Source organism: Chrysochloris asiatica, unplaced genomic scaffold (genome assembly GCF_000296735.1).
Source record: "Chrysochloris asiatica unplaced genomic scaffold, ChrAsi1.0 scaffold00004, whole genome shotgun sequence".
Taxonomy (NCBI): Eukaryota; Metazoa; Chordata; class Mammalia; order Afrosoricida; family Chrysochloridae; genus Chrysochloris; species Chrysochloris asiatica.
The window spans coordinates 4,889,828-4,907,253 of NW_006408522.1; the positions used below are offsets into that span (position 1 = coordinate 4,889,828).

At 38.6% G+C, this 17,426-nt stretch overlaps 1 protein-coding gene across 2 annotated transcripts in view; it reads left to right on the forward strand.

The window, feature by feature from the left end:
* CSNK1G1 (casein kinase 1, gamma 1) overlaps window positions 1-17,426 on the forward strand; it is a 167,573-nt gene that overhangs the window by 40,872 nt on the left and 109,275 nt on the right. For both annotated transcript variants that reach the window (XM_006831543.1, XM_006831544.1), the window contains exon 2: window positions 15,895-15,935. In XM_006831543.1, the coding sequence (XP_006831606.1) occupies window positions 15,895-15,935 (41 nt within the window). The remainder of the gene's footprint in view (window positions 1-15,894; window positions 15,936-17,426) is intronic.

Below are 17,426 nucleotides of genomic sequence, written 5' to 3' on the forward strand. Positions count from 1 at the left end.
TGTGTTGTTGTTGGCGGAGCTTTCTGCTATATGTCCACCCGATCCTCCATCTTGTTTGTTCTCAGAAATATATTCTTTACTTCTGCTACAACTTCATTATATTTTCTCTTACAACATGCATTATCATCTTGTTGGCAGGAAAGTATACGAGACTGGTTTTTTTTGCCAGATAATCAAGTCCAAGTCATCGGTAGTCCATGGTTGTAGTTCTCCGGCAGTCAGTGGCTTTACCTTGAAAGTCATTCACAAATGGTTTTTACTTTAACCTTTTACTTTACAAAAGGCCATTTGGATCCTTTCATTTTTGTATTGCTGAAGTATCTCACTTCTCCCTTTTTATTGGATCTCCATTTGGTCTTTTACATTTTCACACCAATACTGAAGAAGAGGTCTTCAAATATCAAGTAATCCATCTGTTTTTATCTGATAAAGTACCTCCAATCTATTAGAGATTCATAATGAAGTATTTGCTGATGAACTGATATAACATTTGGAATATGCTTCACAATAATTCAGTTACTGAAATTAGGTGAGCTTACCTGGGCGATTATTATATATGCTTGAAATTTATGTACTTTTGAAAATGAAAGTACTTCAACTCTTTTCTGTTGTAGAGTGTCATGCTTTTTGGAGTGATTCATACTAGATTTTATTGCCATCACTATAATGTAGAAAGTTTTTTACACATTTGCCTTTTAAATAATTATTAGCTGCCATAAAGTCTGCTCCGTACTATGACCCCATCCACAGTGGAACTGTTACCCTGTCCTGCACCATCCCCGTGATTGGTTGTGGATTGGAAAACCATAGGGTTTTCTTTGGCTGATTTTTTTATTATTATTAATGTTTTTATTGTGAATTGCGTGATAGTTTCCATGGGAGAATATTAGCATTACACCATCATTTCATTGCAATGATTACAGTCTCCGCCGAGCCTCATCATTCAACAGTAGTTGCTTCCATTCCCTTTTTGTGTGTGTGTGTGTGGGTGTACACAGAAACACTGAGGAATGTATAATAATTTAAGCAACCAAAGAGCACATTTTGTAAGCTTGCCTCCTGGCTGCCAGTAGCCAGTCCCTCTCTTTCCATGAGTCCGGAGTCCTCAGTGGTCAGCTGCTTCCTCTGTCCATTTCCTCATCTCTGCTTCTATCTTTGGTGTTGCTACTTCTCTGGATTGGGTCCCACACCCAGTTGTGCTCTTCTCCCTTGGCCATCCTTACTTTTTTTTTTTTTAAGAAGTTAAATAACCTTTATTTTAGGGTCGTTTGTGGTTCAACTCACCAACTGCTCCTTGAAAACCCTATAGAGGGTCTCTATGGGTCGGAATCGACTCGATGGCACTTAAAAACAACAACATAACCACAAAAGGTTACATTTATTCTACTGTCTCTATTTTTTATAATCAAGAAAAACAGTAATAAAGAAAATGTTTTATAGTTAAGCTAACCATTCCATAATCAAGCTATTTTAGGGATATCAGGTGTAAAGGAGAAAATAACATGAAATGATGCACATAGTTCAGTTTCTATAGGGCTATGCTGTGATTTTCATTAAAAAAAAAAAAAAAAAGTCTATGAAAAGTGTTGTGGGGATGGGCGAACAAGAAACTGAAAATTTAGCTGGCTCTCTTTTGCTCATTTTTGCATCCCAATTACTCTACTTCCAGTCAGTAGCCTGGAGAGGCTGCCATTTCTACTCCGTAAAGCACACATCAAAGCCCTGCCAGGAATAGGTCTTGGTTTAAACAGCTGATCCTAAGGGGATAGTACTGGTAACCTTATCAATTTGCTTTTTGTTTTTTCAGAAGCCTGCCAAGCTTCTTAACATTATTTCCCCTCTTTTGCCCATTCCAACCATGTCACAATCCCTGTATCCCAGAGCCCTGTGGTTCCTAGGTTGTGTATACATTGTAATTTACCTCTGTCCCACTTAGCCCTTGCAAACCTAATTGTTTTTCCTGTCTGCCTTGTTCTTCCATTCCCCTCCCCCTTCTTGTGTATTACCTCCCTCCCCAGCACCCAAACTATCCTGTGTCTATTCCCTACCCTGTGCTCCACCTTCCCCTCCCTCCCCTCACCCCACCTCCAGCTCTTTGGCTGATTTTTACAAGTAGATCACCAGGCCTTTCTTCTGATTACCAATTATTCATCTGGAATTATGCTGAAACCTGTTCATCTTCATGTTATTGCTGATGGTAAATGCTGTCAAATTGGTTTCAACTCACAGCGACCCTTTTTAGGGTTTTTAAGCAGCTGGGGTCCTAGTGTAGCACTGTAGAATATAGCACTGGACCACAAGATTGATTTGAACCCCAAAGTCGACAGTTCAAACTCACCAGCTGCCCCTTGGAAACACTATAGAGGGTTGCTATGAGTCATAACCAACTCAAGGACACTTAACAAGGACCAGATGATGAGTTTAACCTCTGACCTTGTGGTTCAAACCTACCTTGCAGTCCAGTGATTATCCTGCAGTTCCAGCATCAGTCTCACAGCAACTTGCAAACCTCAACTGACAACAGGTAGTGGCTGTGCATGAGGTGGTTAGCTGGGAATTGAAAGTAGGTCTCCCACATCGAAGGCAAGACTTTACCACCAAACCGCCAGTGCTTTATGTTTGTAAAGCATAGACCTGTGAAAATACTGCACAGACTCACCCTCTTGAAAAGTGGGGTGTTAAGTCCTGTTTTGACCCGATTTATAAATATCTTCTGCCTCATCCCTCTTTTTTGGCTCCCACCACCATATATTTCTTATTAACATATAGATTGATTAGAATATCATTTTAGTAGTTTAATGAAGTCTTAGAAGCTAGTACAGTCACTAACCTAAACTTTTCATTTCAAAATGAAATAATTGAAACTGCTTTTCAGAGGGATTTTAATGGTGCACTTTTTTTTTTTTTTTTTACTACATGCACTGAAAAAGAAAAGGAGTCCTGGTGTGGAGCTGTGGGTTCATGCGCTAGTCTGCTAGGTCAGTTTGAACTGCAAAGTCGGCAGTTCAAGCTCAGCAGCCGCTCAGAAACCCTACACAGAGTCACTATGAGTCAGAACCGACTCAACAGCACTTACCAACAACAACACTAAAAAATAAATACAAGGGGGGCTTCAAAAAGTGTATAGAAAAATTCCATTATCTTTTTAATTTTATTTTTCCATTAGCTTTTTGAAGCGCCCTCATATATTGTGAGCCAGTACAAACAATTGTGCACATATATGTACAAAACATATATTCTGAAACAAAAATTCTATGAAATAATATTTGTCCTTGTTAAGTGTACTGTACTCTGAATTTGTTTTATCTTGTTTTTCTTTAAAGAAAATTGTTGAACAGCATCCATTGGATTTATTTAGCTTCATACCTGCAAATATAAGTCATGTTCTTCTTTTTAGAAAACATTTTAACACTATCTGTTTTGCTACTAATAAACGTGTTCCATGCCATCACAAAGGAATGCCAGTTGCACAGCAGGGTAAGCTTTGGATTGCTAGACAAAAGCTAGGTGTTTGAACATACCAGCCACTCCAAGGGAGAAAGATGAGGCTATCTGCTCTAGAAACGATTTATTGGAAACCTTGTGGGCCAGTTGTGCTTTGTCCTATGGAAACACTATGAATCGACTTGACAGCAGTGAGTTGGGTTTGGTTTATACCATCTCTAGTGGTTTGTTAACAAGATTTTTTATAATGCTGTTATCCTGGGGACTTATTTCCTAGAGCCCTTGAGGATATCAAAATCTGTAGATGCCTAAGTCCCTTATATAAAATGGGGTTGTATTTGCATATGGAGTCCTGGTGTGGTGCTGTGGGCTAATGCATCAGACTGCAAAATTGTTTGAACTGCAAAGTCAGTGGTTCAGGCTCACCAGCTGCTCTTTGGAAACCCTATACAGGGTCGCTATGGGTAGGAATCAACTCAACAGCACTTAACAACAACATTTGCATATAGCCAGTGATAATCCTACCTTATACTTTACGTCAGCTATAGATTTCTTAAAATACCTAACACAATATAAATGCTATGTAGGTAGCATGTTTTCTCCTTCTTAGCTTTTGGCTTCTTAGGGATTGCTTTGACCACTTAATTGCTTCACTTCCAAGCCCCGATCAATCCCCCCATCCCCCAATTTTTTTTCTTTTTTAAACGTTTTTATTGTGAATTGAGCGATAGTTTACATGGGAGAATATCAGCTTTACATTCATCCTATCATATTTCGTTTCATTGCAATGATTACAATCCCCTCCATGCATCATCATTCAACAGCATCATTTGCTTCCCATTCCCTCTGTTATTTATTTATTTATTTTTGGATGTACACCGAAGCACTCAGGAATATATAACCATTCAAACAACCAAAGTGTATTCCCTGCAAGCCTGCCCTCTAGCCGTCAGCACACAGCCCCTCTCCCTCCCTGAGTGCAGAGTCCCCAACTGCTCCATCTCTCCAGGTCATCATCTCTGCTTCCATCTCTGACGTCACTGCCTCTTTGGATAGGGTCCTGCACTCTGCTCTTGTCCCTTGATGGTCCCAGGGTCCTCCACCACTGGACTGCAAGATCAACTACTTCCCTCCTATTGTTACAAAATGTCCCTTTTATATTTTGCAACAAAAGGAGTCAAGTAGTGGATCTTCCCTGATAATTGTGTGAGGACCTACTCACAGTCAGTCCTCATAGCAGTTATTCACTATTAAACCACAAGAGTCTTATCCCCATTTCCTTTCACCAGCCCTGTCCAAACAGGTTGGAAACCACTCAGTGCAGATTCTACCTTCCCCTGTACCCTCTGGAACTAGGATCCCTCTTGAGAGCTTGTAAGACAGTCACTTCTTGCCTTTGTAAGTTCCCCTCCCCCCATTTTGGGTAGCCAATGTCTAAGTTTCCCATCCCTGTCAACCCTGTGTAAAGATTCATTCCCTCTTTTAAGCTACTACATCCACCCAAATGTTTTTGATCTAGGGCTGGCTGAATCAATCCTCAGATGTAGAAACAAAGGATGCAAAGGGTAGACTTTAGCTGTTTACTTACATTTGATCTTGTGTTTTGCAGTACACTGCTGATACTACAGTGCCACACCAGGAATCCATTTGATAAATAATCCCTTGAAAAACTTGGGAAAAGCAGAAATTATCCTTGCTTTTCATTGGTAACCATTTGGAAATATTCCTACATAGTGTATTACTATACTAGTAGTGCTGAGTTAGTGAAACGGAAAAAAAAAACCCACTCAGATGTTTCTTTAAAGTTCTAATGCGTTTATTACCCTTTTACCCTTAAACATATCTCCCACTTAAAGAGGTGGTCTATGGGTGCTGGAGGTAATAGACCAGTGTATCTTTTTTTAACCTGGTATGGCACTGTAGGATCAACGCTGGACTGCAGACCATAAGGCTGGCAGTTCAAATCTACCAGCTGCTCTTTAGAAACCCTATATAGGGTTGCTATGAGATGGAACAGACTCAACAGCACTTAGTAGCAACAAAGATATGGGTTACATAAAAGTAGTTTCTTGTTTTAACTACTAATTGACTCAACTCATTTGACTGGATTGTTAAAAAGTTTAGATTGTTGTTGTTGTTGTTGATTCCTATTGAGTTGGTTGGTTCTGACTCATTGCAACTCTATATAGGGTTTCCAAGGAGCAGCTGGTGAGTTTGAACTGCCGACCTTGTGGTTCAAACTGACCTTGAGGCCAATCACTTTCACTTTAGGGTAAGAAAATATGATAACTGGAAATGTAACTAAACTCGGCACCTGAGGCTGAATGTTCCTTTATCGATGTGGCTCTGAGAAGTGAGAGCAGCTGATTCTTTAAAATAATGCTGTGTCTGATGAAGCTTACAGTAAATGTTGTCTCTGTAGGTGACTTACTGAAACAGGAAGTCTTCATGCCATGGCTTTTATGGGCAGCATCAAATTGAGGACTATTGCTTTGACAGGGCTGAGTTTAGATGTAAAGCTCCAAAAACTACTATGTAATACAGTTTCTTCTCCATTAACAATAAAAGAACCATAGCCAGGAAGTGAGATTGGGAAGCATTGTGGATTTTGTGCAACAGAAACTAAAAGCTTTGAGTGCTTGGGATTGTGCCATCTCATCAATGATATTTTTTATCCATTAAACTGCCTGCTCTCCTCACAGATATTGATATATATATATATATAATTTTTTTTTAAGCTGGAGCACTCATTCATTTTAAATGGGCAAAGATTTTAACCCTCAATCTTTGTAATTAAATTCGTTCAGAGCAAAATTTCTGCATCGTGTATGTCGCAGAAGATATGGTTGAGTGATTGTCTAGATGTCCACAGGGCTTCCTTTTGAGTTGGCCTGTTTAGTTTTAATGATTCAGTTGCCCCCTGGCAAAGAAATTCAGTTGAGCAGTGCATAGCTCCAGAGAATTATCTGAGTACCTCTTAGGAATAAGGATGATTGCTTTGTAAAAAGAGTGACGTGTGTTTGCTTCTTTTTGTGTCCCCAGGGGAAAGTAAGCAAGAACTTGCAAGTTAGCTTTTTGTGTTATCAGCTTACCCTGTTTGGTGTTACTGTGTTATTGTTTCAAGTTGCTCAAACTCATAATGTCCCTATGTATGACAGAATGAAACACTGCTCAATCCTGTACCATCCTCAACATCATTGCTGTATTTGAGCTCATTGTTGCAGCCACTGTGTCAATCTATTTAAAAGATTGTCTTTCTCATTTTTTGATGACACCCTACCAAGTATGATGTCCTTCTCCAGGGATTGTTCCTTTCTTTTATAACATGTCCAAAGTGAGACAGACTGTTACCATCCTTGTTTAAGGAACAGCCTGTCTCTACTCTTCCAAGAATGATTTGTTCTTCTGGCAATATTCAATATTCAGCATTGTTCACTAATACCAATATTCAAATGCATCAATTCTCCCATCTTCCTTACTCACAGTCCAGTTTCACATGTGTATGAGGTGAATGAAAATACTATGGCTTGGGTCAGGTGCACCTTAGTCTTCAAAGAGACATCTTTGCTCTTTAACACGTTACAGAGGTCTTTTGCTGTAAATTTGTCCAGTGCCATATGTCAGTTGTTTCCATGGTTGTTGATTGTGTATCTGAGTGGCATGAAATCCTTGACAACTTGAACATTTTCTCTGTTTATCATGATGTTGTTTATTGGGTGCAGTTTGAGGACTTTTGTTTGCTTTATGTTGAGGAGTAATACGTAATGAAGGCACTAGTCTTTGATCTTCATCAGTAGCTGAAGCTTCATGCTCTCTTCATGTTCAGCAAGCAAGGTTGTATCATCTATATATCATAGATTGTTAATACATCTTCATCCTGATGCCATATTCTTCTTCATATAGCCTGGCTTCTTAGATTATTTTTTTTCATCACACAAACTGAATAAATATGATTAAAAGATACAACCCACCATATATATATATAGTTCAGCTAAGACGTTAGTTTTTCAAACAGTGAAGGCGTGCTATACCTTCACTGTTTGAAGAACTAACTTCATTTTAAAAGAGTGAATTTTGGTGTTCTTATTCCTTCACCCTCCAGTATTTCCTACTGCTAAATCTAGGGGGCCAGGAATGTCAATAATTCAGAACACATTTACAGTTTGAAACTTTTATTAACCTATCTTTTTTTTTTAAAGCTGTCCTAAGGTTTTAGGATTTAATTCTGCTAAAATTGTGATAGTAATAATCTGTGAAGGATGCTCTTAAAAAATCTGTATGCAGCATCGTTGTTGTTATGTGCTGTGGAGTCGTTTCCGACTCATAGCGACCCTTGTACAGGGTTTCCGAGGCTGTAAATCTTTATGGGAGCAGAAAGCCTCATCTTTCTCCCGCGGAACAGCTGGTAGTTTCGAACTGCTGACCTTGCGGTTCACAGCCTGATTCGTAACCACTACGCTACCAGAGCTCCTTATGAGCCAACTAGGAGAAAGAGAGACAAAATAATACCTAAATTCCAAACAAATTAAGACTCCAATTTAGCTCAGAGACTTATTTCACACCAGATATATGCTACATCATATCATCATATCTGGTGTGAAATAAGTCTCTAAGCTAAATTGGAGTCTTAATTTGTTTGGAATTTAGGTATCATTATTTTGTCTCTCTTTCTCCTAGTTGTTAGTATCCATTTCACAATTTCATCAAATACCAAAAGTACGTCAAACTGGCACTAGGGTTCCAGTTCATATATGCAGAGTTTATTCCAAGCAAAACTTGCTTAAACATACCTCTGTGATCAGTGGGTGACTGAAGGCATCTCAGTAGTAGTTCTCTCAGTAGTACACGTGTCTTCATCTTGTCAGAATACCTTTATAAAGACAGAAATGTCCAGTAAAAACAGTGACTTCCAAGGGAATCTGCTGTTGTTAGTTGCCATCGAGATGATTCTAACTCACAGCAACCCTACACTGTCCTGCCCTACACCATCCTCACACTTGTTATGTTTGCACCCATTGTGGGTGCCACTGTGTCAGTCCATCTCCTTGGGGGTCTTCCTCATTTTCACTGGCCCTCCACTTTACCAAGCATGATTTCCTTCTATAGGGATTTGTCCCTCCTGATAACATATCTGAAGTATGAGAGGTGATGTCTCGCTATCCTGGCGTCTCAGGAGCATTCTGGCTCTTCTTTCAACACAGATTTGTTTATTCTTCTGGCAGTCCATGGTGCTTTTATTAATTTTCTCCAACACCATAATTCAGATGAATTGATTGTTCTACAGTCCAACTTTCACAAGCATATGAGGTGATTGAAAATATCGTGTCTTGGATCAGGTACACCTTAGTCCTCAAATTTGTATCTTTGCTCTTCAACACTTTAAAGGGGTCTCTGCAGCAGTTTTGCCTAATGCAAAATGTTTGGGGTTTTTTTTTGACTGCTGCTTCTATGAGTGCTGATTGTGGATCGAATGAAAGGAAGTCTTTGAAAACTTCTATTTTTTCTCCATTTATCATGATATTATTTCTTGGTCCAGTGGTGAGGATTTTGTATTCTTTATTTTGAAGTGCAGTCATACTGAAGGTACAGTCCATAGTGATCTTCAACAGCATTTTAAGTCCTCTTTGCTTTCAGCAAGCAAGGTCATATCTATCACAGGTTGTTAATGAGTCTTCCTCCAATCCTGATGCCACATGCTTCTTCATATTTCTTGGATTGTTTTGCTCAACATATAGATTGAATATATATGGTGAAAGGATACTACCCTGACACACACCTTTCCTGATTTTAAACCATTCAGTATCCACTTGTTCTCTTAGAACGACTACCTCTTACCTATGGACAGGTTCCATATGAACACAATTAAGTGTTTAGGAATTCCCATTCTTCACAGCGTTACCTATAGTTTGTCATGATCCACACAGTCAAAAGCCTTTGCATAGTCAATAAAGCACAAGTAAACATCTTTCTAGTACTCTGTGCTTTCAGCCAAGATCCATCTACTGTCAGCACTGATATCCCTTGTTCCATGTCCTCTTCTGAATCTGGCATGAATTTCTTGCAGTTCCCTGTTGATGTACTGTTAAAACAATTTGTTAATTATCCTCAGCAAAATTTCACTTGCATGTGAGATTAATGGTATCCTTCAGTGATTTCCACATTTTGTCGGGTCACCTCTTTTTGGAATGGTCAGGTAGCTGTCTCCCAGATATCTTTGTATCAATGATTGTGGCCCCGCTGTACTACATCAGTTAGTTGAAAATTTTCAGTATGTATTCCATCAATTCCTGGAGCCTTGTTTTTCACCAATGCCTTCAATGCAGCTTGGACTTCTTCCTTCAGTACCGTTGGTTCTTGATCACATGCTACCTCTTGAAATGGTTGAACATCCACCAGTTCTTTTTGTTACAGTTACTCTATGTATTCCTTTCATCTTCTTTTGATGTTTTCTGTATCATTCAATATTTTGTGTACGTTGTTGCTGTAAAGTGCTCTTGAGTTGGTTCCGACCCATAGAGACCCTATGTACAACAGAATAAAACACTGCCTGGTCCTGTGCTAGAGTCCATTGTTGCTATTACTGTGTCACCCCATTTCATTGGGGGGTTCCCTTTTTTTTAGCTCTACTTCCACTCTACCGAGCATGATGTTCTTCTCTAGGGACTAGTCTCTCCTGAGATAATATGGCCGAAGTACGAGAGACAAAAGTCTATCCATCTTGGCTTCTAAGGAGCAGTCTGATTGTACTTCTTCCAACATAGATTTGTTTGTTCTTCTGACAGTCCATGGTACCTTTAATGTTGGTCTCTAACATCATAACTCAAATGTATCAATTTTCTACCATCATCTTTATTAACCATCCAACTTTCACATGCATATGAGGCTATTGAAAATACCATGGCCTGAGTCAGGCTCACCTTAGTCCTAAAACTGACATCTTTGCTTTTGAACATTTTAAAGAGGTCTTGTGCTGTAGATTTGCCCAATGCACTACGTCATTTGATTTCTTGATTGTTGCTTCCATGAATGTTGATGGTGCATCCAAGGAAAATGAAGTCTTTGACAATTTCTGTCTTTTCTCCATTTATCATGAGGTTATTTATTGGTCCAGTGCTGAGTCTTGTTTTCTTTATATTGAGGTTCAACGCATAGTGAAGGCTGTGGTCTTTAATCTTCTTCAGTAAGTATTTTAAGTCCTCTTTGCTTTTAGCAAGCAAAGTTGTATCATCTGCATATCACTGGTTGTTAACAAGTTTTCTTCTAGTCCTCATGCCCTGTTCTTCTTCATATAATCCAGTTTCTAGGATTATTTGCTCTGCATACGGATTGAGTAAGTATGGTGAAAGAATACAACCCTGGCTCACATGTTTCCTGATTTTAAATCATTCAGTGTCCCCTTGTTGTTTTCGAACAACTGCCCATAGATCTATATACAGGTTCCTCATGAACATGATTAAGAGTTCCGGGATACTCATTCTCGTCAGTGTTGTCCATAACTTGTCATCATCCACATAAGTCTTTGCTAGGTCAATAAAACAGATAAACATCTTTCTGGTATTCTCTGCTTTCAGTCATGATCCGTCTGCTGTCAGCAGTGATGTCCCTCATTCTACATCCTCATCTGAATCTGACTTGAACCCCTGGCAGTTCCTGTCAATGTACTGTTGCAGCCATTTATGAATTTTCTTTAGCAAAGTTTTATTTGCATGTGATATTAATGATACTGTCCTTTGGTTTCTGCATGCCATTGGGTTACCTCTCTTTGGAATGGGCACAAATATGGACATCTTCCAGTCAGTTGGCCAGATAACTGTCTTCCAGATTTCTTGGGATAGATGAGTGAGTGCGTCCAGTGCTGCATCAGTTTGTTGAAAGATATTAATTGTATTTCATCAGCACCCGTAGCCTTGTTCCTTCCCAGTGCCTTCAGTGCACATTGGATTGGACTTCTTCTTTCAGTACCATTGGCTCTTGATCATATGCTACCTCTTGAAATGGTTGAACATCATTTTTTTTTTTTTTTTGGTACAGTGCCTCTGTGTATTCCATCCATCTTCTTTTGATGCTCTTTGAACCATTCAGTATTTTGCCCAAAGAATCCTTCAGTATTACAAGTCTAGGCTTGAATTTTTTACTCAGTTCTTTCAACTTCAGAAATGCTGAGAGTGTTCTTACCTTTTGGTTTTCTAACATCAGATCTTTATACATTGATTATACTATTTAACTATGTCTTCTTGAGCTGACCTTTGAAATATTCTGTTCAGCTCTTTTACCTCCACATCTCTATGCTGGAGAGCAAATTTCAGAGCGTCTGACTTTTTTTTTTTAATGTTTTATTGTGAATTATGTGATAGTTTACATGGGAGAACATTGGTTTTACATTCTTTCTATTGAATATCATATTATTGCCATGGTTACAATCCCCTCCATGCAGTCCTTCCCCTGTGATCCCCAGGTCTTCAGCACACAGTCACTCTCCCTCTCTGGATCTAAAGTCTCCAGCTGCTCCATCGCTCCGCGTCATCATGTCTGGCTCCATTTCAGGCATCACTGCTTCTCTGGGTAGGCTCCCGCTCTCTGCTCTTCTCCTTTGATGGTCCTAGGGACCTCCGCTCCTAGACTGAAAAGTTAATCACTCCCCTCCTTGCTATAAAACGTCTACCTTTACATTTCCAACCCTCACAATCAGTCCTGATAACAATTATTCACAATTATATCACAAGAGACCCGTCTGCATTTCATTGCATCAGCCCCGGCTAGTCAGATTGAATACTACTCACTGGAGACTCTACCTTCCTCCAGGCCCTCTGGATCTAGGTTCCCTCTTGAAAGCTTATAAGCCAGTCACTTCTTGCCTTTGTAGCCCCCGCCCCCCATTTTGTGTAGCCAATGTCCAAGTTGCCCATCCCTGTCTACTCTGTGTGTGGAGGGGGTGGGAATGATTCTTGCTGTAAGGACTTGTTCCCTCTTTTGAGCTACTGCATCCATAGGTGTAGGTCAAGTTCATCAAATTGTATGAGAATACTTTTTTTTTTCTTTCCCCTCTTCTTTTTACTTCTGGTTGAGCTCTGATCATCCAGTCATTGAAGCCAGGACAAGTGGGTAGTCTCTGACATTTTGATCTTTTCTTTCTTAATGACCTTTTGGTTTCTTCCTGTATGATGTTTTTTATGTCATCCAGAACTCTTCTGGTTTTCAGTCATTAGTGTCTAATGCATCAAATTTGTCCTTGAGATTATTTCTGAATTCAGGTGAAATATGTTCAAGGTCGTATTTTGGCTCTTATGGACTTGTTTTAATTTTCTTCAGCTTCAGCCTGAGCTTGCATATGAATAATTGATGGTCTGGTCTTCAGTCTGCTTCTGGCCTTGTTTTGGCTAGTGATGTGGAGCTTTTCCACCGTCTCTTTCTACAGATGTAGTCAAGTTGCTTTTTGTGTATTCCATATAGTGAAGTCCAGGTGTGTAATGGTTTCTTATGTTGTTTTAAAAAGGTATTTTCAGTGAAGAAGTCATTGATCTTGCAAAATTCTATCATAGGCTCTCCAGCATCATTTCTATCACCAAGGCCATATTTTCCAACTACTAATCCTTTTTCTTTGTTTCCAACCTTTGCATTCTAATCTAATTTCAGACTATTAAGAAGTTGGTTGAATTCTTCAGTTTCATTTTCACTGGCTTTGGTGGTTGGTGCATGAATTTGGTGTGGTGCTATACGTGTGATGCTGTGGGTAAATGCACCAGAAAAAATAACAAACCTGTAACAGTTTGCCTATATAATCCTTTGGTATTTCTAGTTGAGGTTTGAAGTTTTCCTTTTTATTTTAAGTTTTTATTGTGGATTGAGTGAAAGTTTACAGGGCAGATCATCAGTTTTACATTCAACATATCATACACCTTGTTTTATTACAATGATTATAATCCCCTCCGCGGACCATCAGTTAACAGTATTTCTCTCTATTCACTTTAGCTCTTTTTTTTTTTTTAATAATAATTCACACCACCAAAGGGCACATTCTGCAAGTCACCCTCCTAGCTGCCATCTTTTAGTCCCTCTCTTCCCATGAATCTAGAGTCCTCAGCTGCTCCCTTTCTCCATGTCTCCATCTCTGCCTCCTCTCTGGTATCACTGCTTCTATGGATAAGGTCCCACATTCTGCTTGTGCTCTTCTCCCTTGATGGTTCTAGGGTCCTTTGTTTCTGGACTGTAAGATTAACTATGCCTGTTTTTGAGGTTTGAAGGTTTTCATCAGATGTTTCAACTTGAGAAATTCTGAGCTTGGTCTTTTCTTTATAAAAATATATACTTTTTTTTATCTTCCTCTAGTCAAGTTCTGATTATCAGGCCATCAAGGTTAGGTTATAAGTGAGGTATACCAATATTTTCTGACTTGCCCTTTTATATACAATTATTTTTATGTGGCAGCAGTAATCCCAAAGCAATTAACTTTTAGAAGCTTTTTGCAACAAATATATACAGGGGAAATGCTAATTTTCTACCTGTGCTTCTTTAAAAAATACACTGCTCTTCTTAGAATGGTTTCTTAGTTGTTTGTCTGGTGACCTGTGAGTACTCCTTACTGTTCTATTTGCAGACGAAGTTCTTCCTAAATTTGTTTACTCCTTTGATACATAGAGATATTTGGCAACCTGATAGTAGTATTATAAGTATCAATGTGAAAAAAAAAAAAAAAAATAGCTTGCAAATGGCATCTAGTGTTTATTGCTTGTTAAAAATGAGAGCTTGTATTATAAGCAGTTTTGTTCCCAAAATGAGAATTTTTAAAAATTAAAACAGTGTGTATTACATAAAAATCCAAATAATAATAAAAAATTATTTTAACTCTTTAATGTACATCTTTATATTTTTTCTGTAATATGTATGTATACATACATACATATATAATTAGTTGCATAGCGCTGTAAGATCAGCACTGGACTTTGAACCACAAGGTTGGCAGTTCAAATCCATCAGCATAACATTTACTTGTGTGTGGTGGCATTTAAAAGGTGTCTGTGTACATATCAATAACTTTTGGTCAGTCTAATTTCTGAGTATCTGATGTGTCCTGAACATGGTCTTAAGCACCATAGGGCATTGAGAGATCTCTTAGAATAAATCCTTATCCTCAAGATATTTATATCTAGCTGGATGAGATAGGTCAAATGTGCAAGAAACACTAAAAAGCAATGTGAAGTCATATGTAGTGACTATAAAAAGTTTGTGGAAAAAATAAATTAAAACTAGTAAGGTATGCTCACTATCTATGATGAAACAGTCAGTCTTTCAAAATCAGAAGGACAACATTTACTAAAGACAAAGTTGAGAAGGGATGGAAGGTGGGTGGAATGGAAATAGGAACCACAGGGAGGAAGCGGGATAACTGTTTTTGCATGGAGGAGACTGCAGTCATTGAAATGCAACCAAGTGTGTGATTTGTTGAATGTAAAACTGATGCTCTTGTCAGTGAACCTTCACTCAATTCACAGTAAGAAGTTTTTTTAAAAAAATGAATGAAAAGATAATGGAATTTTTTCCAATAACTTTTTTGAAGCTCCCTCATACATTAAATGCTGTGGAAGACTTAAAGTTACAACTTCAAGAATTTGTTGTGAGGGGAGGAGAAGCTAAGTACCAAACCTGTAATGTGGACTCAGTAAGTGTTAGTTGTTGCTTTCATCGTCATCCCATCATCGCTCCAGGTCCTTAGCCTAGATGTCTAGGATTATTTTGATTCCATTTATAGAAGTGGGGAAGTTGAAAGGGGAGAGTTGTTATCACTCTAAGAAGACCTTTGGAGATGATAGTGAAGCATAGGGGCAGCCCTGTTTCCTGGACATAAAGATAAAGAGCTCTAGAGTTCTGGGGAGCAATCAAAACAGCTCTGAGAATCTTTTATTTACAGGCAGTAGATGAGTTCTCCAAGAGGAGGCATGGGTAATAATTTTATTTTATTCAGTCCATTATATCCTGAAATGTTAATATCAAATACCATTACAAAAACAAACAAACAACTATGAAAATCCGTATTTGTCATTGAGTTTGCAAAATGTGGGTTTGTGCTACGAATTAAAGTTACCGTATCTTATAAATTCCAACATTTCTCCTTTCTTGTTTGTTTCCTGGCTTAATAGTTGCAAAATAAGAAATGTGTTGTTGTATGTGTATTTGTGTTAGAAAGAGAGAAAATTATTTTCTCTTATTTTTTGGTGGGGAGTGGGGGAGGAAAACTCTCATCTAACTTTAATTTCTAACTTACCAAGCTTGTTTTGTTTTATACTTGCTAGAGCTCATTATCTTTGTTTCGTTTTTAACTTATATACATCATGTTTCATATATGTGAACAGCATTGGGAATGTGACCTTTCTCATGGCCCTGTATGCTGAGGTTTTGCTTTGCATTTCCCAGAATAAATGTTACTAAAGCATAAACATTCTGCTTTTTCCCTAGGTAAAAATCTCTACACCAATGAATATGTAGCAATCAAACTGGTAAGTAGAATCTATATTTGTAGTAATTATGTTTTGTTGTCTTCCGTCTTCACATATCCTTTTATAGGAAATAGTTGTAATCATGTACAAAAATACTAATGCTGATTTTTTTCCCCACCAACTATTCTGCTCCCATAAACATTTACAGCCTTGGAAACACTATACAGGCTTGCTATGAGTCAGGACTGACACCATGGCATACAACCACCACCAACCATTGGTGTCCCAGTGTGTGACTGCAGGCTAATGCTCTGGGCTGTGAGAATCTGTTGTTGGGGGAAGTTGGTGGTTCAATCTCACCATCTGCTCCTTGGAAACTACACAGGGTCACTGTGAGTTGTAATCGACTCGACAGCACGTGACAACAACAGTGGTATCCTGTGTGATGCTGTAGAATTAACTGAACTGCTAATCACAAGGTTGACATTTTAAACCCACTGGTTGCCCCTTGGAATTCCTATACAGGGTCACTATGATTCAGAACCAACTTGACAGCACTTAACAACTTACGATATTGCCGTGATGACTCACTGTACCAAGGGGAAGTAAAAAAGTATTGTTAGTAGGGTTCCAGTTCATACATGCACAGATTCATTCCAAACAAAATGAATTTCAGCATGTCTCTCAGATGAATGGGTGGCTGCAGACCAGTTCTCTCAGTAATACGCTGGTCTTAGTCTCCTTAGGGTGCTTTGAAAAAGAGAGAGATTTTTTTTGTTTCTTGGAAAAACACAATTTTGAGGCCGGGGTTAATATGAAGTTTTCAACAAAACTCAAGTGGACATCATCCCAAATCACGGAAGCAGCAAGTTTAGAGAAATGCTGCCTCACATAAGACAAGTTTTTAGATGGATCAATTATTGTAAGGCAGGTAAGGAAGACCTCAGAGATGAGTCAAGCCCTCAATGAGTAAAGAAATGAAAAAATTCCAGAAACTGGTGGGTGAAGACCATAGAATTATCACTAATTTGATAACTACTGAAGTTGGGATCTCACATGGTTCAGCATTTTCAGTTAGAAGCTTTCATCTTTGCCTCAGTAAGCTTGTAGCTCAATGGGTGCCTGAAGAGTTGTACAAAGATCAGGTAGCTCATAAAGCTGATCTTTCTAACAGTCTTTGAAGGTGTATATCAAAGTAGATGAAGATGATTTTATGGAATGAATTTTAACTGAGGATTAGTCTTGAATTTACCAACACAATCCAGAGAACAAGGTCCTATAAAAATTAGCTTCCAAGGGGATCTTCTGGGCCAGTTAAATTCAAGGTAGAGAAGACAGATTAGAATAGTATGGGGATTGTTTTTTAGGATCCGTCAGGAATTACCTTGATAGATTTTTCTTGAAGGACACAGGTATGATCACAGGGGATTATTAAGAAGTTTTAAGAAAATTGAGAACTACACTGGCAAGAAAAAGGTTAGAAAAGTTGTGCCTAAGAATTTTTTGGTAGTAGTAGTAAGGGCTGTCCTAGGAGACTGTTGGGAAACTTTA